At 42.5% G+C, this 7,500-nt stretch overlaps 1 protein-coding gene across 2 annotated transcripts in view; it reads right to left on the bottom strand.

Annotated features, from left to right (window-relative positions):
• Window positions 1-7,500, bottom strand: part of LOC136841873 (alpha-1,6-mannosyl-glycoprotein 2-beta-N-acetylglucosaminyltransferase-like) — a 155,870-nt gene that overhangs the window by 6,579 nt on the left and 141,791 nt on the right. For both annotated transcript variants that reach the window (XM_067109288.1, XM_067109289.1), the window contains exons 2-4: window positions 4,590-5,523; window positions 1,683-1,918; window positions 1,066-1,173 (exon numbers count right to left, since the gene is read on the bottom strand). In XM_067109288.1, coding sequence (XP_066965389.1) covers window positions 1,066-1,173; window positions 1,683-1,918; window positions 4,590-5,516 — 1,271 coding nt within the window. In that variant the 5' untranslated portion in view covers window positions 5,517-5,523. The remainder of the gene's footprint in view (window positions 1-1,065; window positions 1,174-1,682; window positions 1,919-4,589; window positions 5,524-7,500) is intronic.

Genomic DNA, 7,500 nt, shown 5'->3' with positions numbered 1-7,500 from the left:
TAGATCGACGGTGCACCGAAAGACACAAGCTGCTAGGCTCTTCCTAGAATCAGTAATCGTGCGGAGGTGAAGAAATAGTGGGTACATATCTCTCTCTCTCTCTCTCTCTCTCTCTCTCTCTCTCTCTCTCTCTCTCTCTCTCTCACCAGTAACACTCTGTAGATTCACGGAGGAGAAGCAAATGTGGAGGAAAGAATGCTAAACGAATAAAATAAAGAAAAAAGCGTTACAAATACAAAAGGGAACAAACATACCGACAACATTCGTATTTGCATTCCGAACAAAGAGACGCATAAAGAATCTCCCCCTTTACGCAAACGAAATTACTGAACGTATTTGCAATGTTTTACGAAGAGGTGCCTCCAACTGTGCAACACGAAAACTGGGAATCTCAACAGTGAAGCCGACAGACAAACTTTGCAATGTGACTTTCATTTGGAGACGCCATCTTAGCTGAGAGAATTCCTGGAGGCAGAGATTTTGTTGAAGAATGACAGAGTAAGTATTAGAGAAACTGAAGGTGTCTTGGATAATGACGCTTAATATTGGCAACTAAATCATTCTTGATTGCCTGCGCAAGACACCATCGAAAAAGCCACAGACAGTGTAGACCACACACACACACATATACATATGAATGTTTATATCTTGCAGCTTAAAATATATTTTATAATAATACACAGATGCCTCTTTTGCAGCTGCAGTTCAGTGACACTTAATACTTTATTTGCTTCTGTAAATTCTCTTACATTTTTGAGTATCGAAGACCTTTCACTCTGACACTTACTCTGCTCCGTCACTCCAAACGTTTAGCTACTTCTATGCAATGCAACGCAACCAAACTGCTGTTGATGAATGTCTGCATGCAATTGCCAGCATGTGCTCTCAAGCATACATGGTTATATACAAACTACGCAGACACGCGTCAGCATACTTTTAGAAGATAACTCAAGCGTCCTACCTTCCTGTCTGGCATACGAAATCTTCTTTGTAGTACACAGAGAACCTCAATGGGTTAAGACTTAAGTAGGAGGTTAAATAAAAGGTTACGTGATAAATCTTTACCTATGTATCTTCCACCACCAGTGATGTTTTATCTGGGTGAAGGAGGCTTCCCGGTAATGTCCGTATATATCAGGCCATTCTCTGTTCAGGCAAGTCAAGCCATGAAGTCTAGAAAAACGGGAAAAGCTGTCATTAGAGCATAGTTTTCACTCACATGCACCTGGGAACTCAATTTTAATGCTAGTTACTTTTGCCTCAGTTGTTAGCACGATTCAGCACTACGGAGTTAGTAAGATTTATTTTTTAGCAGCTCAAAGGACACCAAATGCCAAGTGGTAAGAGCATTTCAGTTAGGTGAAGCATGCTGCCCTAAGATGGAAAACTGCAGTATCTGCAAAATTTTCGAAATTGAGATATGCCACATACTGGGCTCGTGAAACACAAAATACACAAGTTACTGCAGTTTCAGAATGATTCTTCAATGCTTTCCACGAGTATTTAGGGGGGTCCCATTTGCAGTATCTGCAAAATCAGTAATAAGGCAAGGGAAAACTGCAGTATCTACCATTTTTCTCAATTTTGGATTTTTGCAGATACTGCAGTCCTCCATTTTAGGGCAGTATACTTCCATAGGACTACTATGAGCGCCAGGCAGCGTTAGCGGGAACGCCACTCACCTATTGACGTTCCAGGAGCAATCCCTGGGGTCCCTGCCCGGAAACTTGTGCGGGTGGAGCTGTATAGAAAACGGGAAGAACATCTGCATTACCCGGAATTCCGTGATGTTGGTCACGAAGTCGTTCATGGCCGGGTACCAGTAGTCGTGGCTGAAGATGACCAGGGACTCGTTGATGCCCCTTGTGTTCCTCATGCTCTCCACCAGGTAGCGCAGGTTCTCCAGCCTGTTATGGACCTGGTTGAAATGGGGAAAAAGTTTATCTTTTCTTAGCCTACACAATGGCGCAGTGTTGGTGCCGGTTAATTTTTTTTTATAGCTTAAAATGCCGAATGATTTATTATGTGTTCTGTGATGTACACTCAATATCGTATAATACCTTGGGACTCTACAGCAGTAATGGTAAAATATGGAGGATTCTGGTTGGCATATTTGTCAGAGAATAAGATGACAAGAAATGATTTTGACAAAAGAATTATTTTAACAGAAAATCTCGTTAACAGAGTGAGTACCTTTCTCCTCACCTGTATGTAAATACAAATAAGCTTTGGGTAGATAAAAAAATAATGTTGAATAAACAGATATGTATATGTATATATATATATATATATATATATATATATATTTGTGTGTCTTATCTAGACTGGAAGGTAAGCAGATTAGAAACTTCTCCCATTTCATCTCTCAAGTTTTCAAGTCCTGTACCTCACATTTAGGGGACTATTTAATCAGTACCATATTACTTGTTAAAAAGTCTGCGCTAATAGAGAAATCATTTATATTTTAACTGAATCGTTGTTGACGTTTGCCATTTGAGCTTATGATTTATATCATTAATAATGATAAATGCAGCCAGAACACGTCTTGAAGGAATTCTGTTTGAAAGAGACTCTATCTCTTTCTCTCTCTCTCTCTCGTAGTGTCTTTCTTTCTCTTCCCATAAATACAATATGAAAAGTAGAAAAAAAAGAGCAGGTTAGAGAGGGTGAGGGGGGAAGGAATAAAAAAGGAGAGGTCTAATCAAACTAAACGAATGTTGACGCAACGAAAGCGAACATCGTAATACAAAACAACGATTGAATGCGAGAGTTTGGAGCGAAAATGAAAAATAATTTGCTCCAAAAAGAAAATTACTAAACAAATAAGCAGGAAAGGTGAGGAGGGGAAAACAAGAAAAACAAACATAATTATAAAAATCACAGCACGGAGAGCTAGGGAGGAAAATAGGGAACGTTAGGTTAGTAGTGGAACAGTTAATTTGTGTCACCGAAAGTAGGGCGCTGGGAGGGGAGAGAAGAGGAGGAAAAAAAAATCGAGGAATGAACAGAGAACGGAAGAGCAGAATAAACAGACGAGAAACGTGAAAGCAGAAAAGGAAAACCAGTCAGTGAAAACAGGACGTAAATAAGACGCAAATAAACAGATGCCGTCAGAGGGGGAAAGCGGGAGCCAAACTCCGCAAGTTAAGACAACGCGGTGCAAATGTAAACAAAGACTCTGAAGTCTTACAGAGGAAAAACTGAATGGGATGGAATGGAATATAGAATTTAGGCCAGAGGCCAAGGACTGGGACCTATGAGGTCATTCAGCGCTGGAAAGGAAACTGAAAGTAGGTTTGAATGTTGAAACTGGAGGAAATCTTCGCAGCTGCACTGTGAAAAAATTGTTAAGTATACCTTAGTTTTACTAGACCACTGACCTTATTAACAGCTCTCCTAGGGCTGGCCCGAAGGATTAGACTTATTTTACGTGGCTAAGAACCAATTGGTTACTTAGCAACGGGACCTACAGCTTATTGTGGAATCCGAACCACAGTATAGCGAGAAATGGATTTCTATCACCAGAAATAAATTCCCCTAACTCTTCATCAGCCGGCCGGGGAATCGAACTCCGGCCTAGCGAGTGCCAGTCCACAGCTCTACCGACTCACCCAACGAAGAGCTTGAAATAATCGTTAAGAGAGGGTGGATAGCAAGAAGGAAGAAAGATAATATGAATGGAGGAACAGTAAAAGATATGAAAGGAGATGCAGCTAGAGGCCGAAGGGACGCTGCGAAGAACCTTTAGTAACGCCTACAGTGCACCCCATGGGGTGCACTAATGGCGCTACCCCTCTACGGGGGAGGGAAAACTGAAGAACTGGGAACTATTCGTGGGACCTTAAAACAATTGCCTAAACTTGCTCTAAATCGGCCGAGATCTTCCGTAAAACTATCAGAAACGTAAAAACATAAATAAATAAGAATTCAGCCTCGTTTATTTTGTCAAAAAAAAAAACACAAAAAATATCGGCACAACTACCTTCTTTTTTTATTGGATATCTGAATTCAATAAGTTCCGGAACGCCTCAATTCATTTAGGGTACCGTGGCTGTTCTCGGAAAACCGCCACTTGGCAACAACAAGTATTCAAGGAAAGTATAACCTTACGTTTTATAGAATTGGAGATATTCTTGAGGGAACCAAGGATATATGCATTAGAATTGACAGTAACAACGATAAACAAGCTGTTCAAGAAAACGATATTACAGTAGATCCACTTAACGGGTAAATTGAGAAAACTCATAAAAAAAGGCTAAATTAGACAAGGCCCGTTTCCATGAGGGCAAAACAATGACAGGGTTTTGTAAGTTTATGCTTCTTTTTGGTACTATTTTGAGTTCAAGGAGATGCACAGGTATAATTCAGTATTAGAATGCTCCATTAGGTAAAGAAATGCTTTAAGATGAAAGGAGGAATGTTTGATTGTTCCTTGTTATTTTGTTTATGATGATACGGAAGAAGCAGACATCGCTCTCCACCTCAAAACAGAATTTCCATCGACCCTGCTGTTTAAAAGCTCGTACATTTTGTATCATATTATTTCACTGGCAAGAAGGAAAGGGCATTCCTTTATTCACAAGGCTTACCTGGACAAGTAATATGGTTGTATTTCGCAGGATGGGGCCAAATGTCTCTTCGTTGTATATCGTCTGCTCTTCGTTCAGTTGTTCCAGCTTCTTCTTGATCTTCTCAATTTCCTCCGGACTCAAGGACATTTCCTGAGGGTCCACGTCGTGGGACACGCCCCTCCTCGATGGAGTCTTCTTCTTGGGGCCGGGGTGAAGGGCCTGCCTTGGGAGTGGCCTGGGGAGCGATTTCGGGGGCGGTTTAGGGTCCACTTCGGGTTTGGGTTTTGTATCTTCTTTCGGTTTTGCCACTTGGGGGTGCAAAATATTCTCCCCATGCTTTTCATCAGGGGTTGTTTTCGTCTTAGCGCCTCCTTCGAGACCCGCGTCCTTTTTGGCGTCCGCGTTCTCATTCGTTAACTTTCTGTTGCTGTGGATGTGACTGAGAGGTGGGTGGGGCAAGTGGAGATCGTTCTCCCTTTCTTTCTGCGGTTTAAGACTGGGGAGAATGACCTTCTCTGTGCTGTTTTTCTTAGTTTCTTTGGCGTTGAGGGTGCCGTTCGATTTCGTCGTCTCGGCGTCCGATGAAGAACCGACTGACTTATTTGTTTCGTTCTTCCTCGGACCCGCTACGTCTCTGGCTTCAGAGTCTTTAATTCCTTCGGAGGCATCTGTCTGGGACTTCTCAGATTCTACCGCTCTCCCTAATTTTCCCCCTACGAGGAGGATATGTTTCAGAGAGCCCTCTTTCACAGTTGCGTTCCCTCTGGGAAGACTTTTCGTCTTGGGAAACCCCCTGAGGTGGCCCAGAGTTTCGTTAGTCCACCAGGGGGAGAAGGAGTTCGCCTTGGTCGTATCCAGCAGGCGGAATTCAAGGTGGAGTTTGACGGTCATGCAGACAAACATGAGTAGAATCATGAGCCGCTTACACGACCGTCGCCACCTCATCCTGAACCTGGAAAAGGAAGAAGATAAACCCTTCGTTAATTAAGTTCTGCCGTCATGAATGGATGCTCCCAATAAACACAAAGTGATGTAAGCTGGAATCAATTACTTTCGTGTTTGTGTGTGTGGGAGTGTATGGAGTCCACTATTATTGTGTTGCCATGTTTATTATTTAATACAGCGTGCTGGCTTACACTTCATATTAAAGTTAACCTAACAGAGGGTTACAAGTGGGCCAATGAGTATAGCAGGCAGAGCTTTAGCTCGGTGGGATAATGCCAAGTTCTCAGTATCTTATGAGGCTTATGGATTATGACTTCTTGATATCAGATTCAGCAAGAAACTTCCTTACTGGAACAACTTTCACCTCCGAACCTTACCATGCCCCTCCACCCCCGACCCTTGACTTTGGTAGAAGGTTTAGACTTTGCTTAGAAAACTTCTTCACTTTTTGTCTCCTACCATTGCACAGGTGAGCCCTGTGAAAATCTGTCAAATGTGACTCTTTGGTCCTGTAAAAGTATTTGGTATTATATCTCGCCGGAAAGATACCTACATCTCAATCCCGAAGCTCGGGTTGAATCTGTGGATTCCTCTACCTTATAACCTTTTATATCCATCTACGGCCCGGCTCGGGAACATGTTAATATTCCTATTTATGTAGAAGTCTTTTTTCAAGAACGGGGTATATGTATTCTCATCGTTTCAAGTATGAAATCTTATTACTTTCCTCCTTCTCTCTCTCTCTCTCTCTCTCTCTCTCTCTCTCTCTCTCTCTCTCTCTCTCTCTCTCTCTCTCTCTCTTTTTCTCTCTCTCTCTCTCTCACCTCTTCGCCTTAGAAGGGCACTGGAATACTCGGTTCTTCCAGCTCAACCGAGACCGTCAACATAAAGCAAACAGCAAGAGGCTTACGGCAATAGCAAAGACGTGCCGTAGAGAGAGAGAGAGAGAGAGAGAGAGAGAGAGAGAGAGAGAGAGAGAGAGAGAGAGAGAGAGCTTATAAGCTAAACAAGCTTCGGCGGAGATCAGACGGTCGAGGAGAACACGATTCCGAACAACCGTTGTCTCCCTCGGGAGTAAAACGCCTTGCAATATGCAGATACCGAGGTGTTAGGACTTCGAGCGGCCGGGAGAGGACACACTGGCAATAATGTCGTACAATTATCGCGGATTCTCTGTGAAGAAGACTTTGCTTCGATGCCTGTTGTGTTTGAGGATCAGAAGATTCTGTGTGTTTGTGTGTGTGTTGTGTATGTGTGCGTGCTTACATCGTCCGTGCATGTGTGTTTGCGTATGCGTGAAAGAGCGAGGGAGAGCAAGTTTTATTTACTGTGAAAAATCTATGGTATATCATATTTACGATGAGCCAATGCTTGTGATTGTGTTGTGTGCTTGCATCGTCCGTGCATGTGTGTTTGCGTGAAAGAGTGAGGGAGAACAAGTTTGATTCACTGTGAAATATCTGTGGTACACCATATTTACGATGAGTCCATGCTTGTGATCGTGTTGTGTGCTTGTGTATGTGTGCGTGCTTGCATCGTCCGTGCATGTGTGTTTGCGTATGTGTGAAAGAGTGAGGGAGAACAAGTTTTATTTACTGTGAAAAATCTATGGTCTATCATATTTACGATGAGCCAGTGCTTGTGATTGTGTTGTGTGCTTGTGTATGAGAATGTGCTTGCATCGTCCGTGCATGTGTGTTTGCGTGGGCGTGTATGCGTGAAAGAGTGAGGAAGAACGAGTTTGATTTACTGTGAAATATCTGCGGTACACCATAAATACGATTTAGGACAGCGATCGCACGCATATAATTGCATACTTGGGGCTTATAATCGCTCGTGTATACGATATATTCGATAAGCGCCACAATATTCAGCCGCAGAGTTTTGTCAAGCTTTCCTCCTCAGCAAAAGTTTTTTTTTTATCATCTCTCAAAACACTAACTTTCTTTTAGAGATAAAGTTTTGACGCAACAACTTGTCTTGG

The sequence above is a fragment of the Macrobrachium rosenbergii genome, chromosome 9, assembly GCF_040412425.1.
Source record: "Macrobrachium rosenbergii isolate ZJJX-2024 chromosome 9, ASM4041242v1, whole genome shotgun sequence".
Classification (NCBI taxonomy): Eukaryota; Metazoa; Arthropoda; class Malacostraca; order Decapoda; family Palaemonidae; genus Macrobrachium; species Macrobrachium rosenbergii.
Note: the sequence above shows the minus strand (reverse complement) of the source record. Positions and strands in the feature narration are given on the sequence as shown.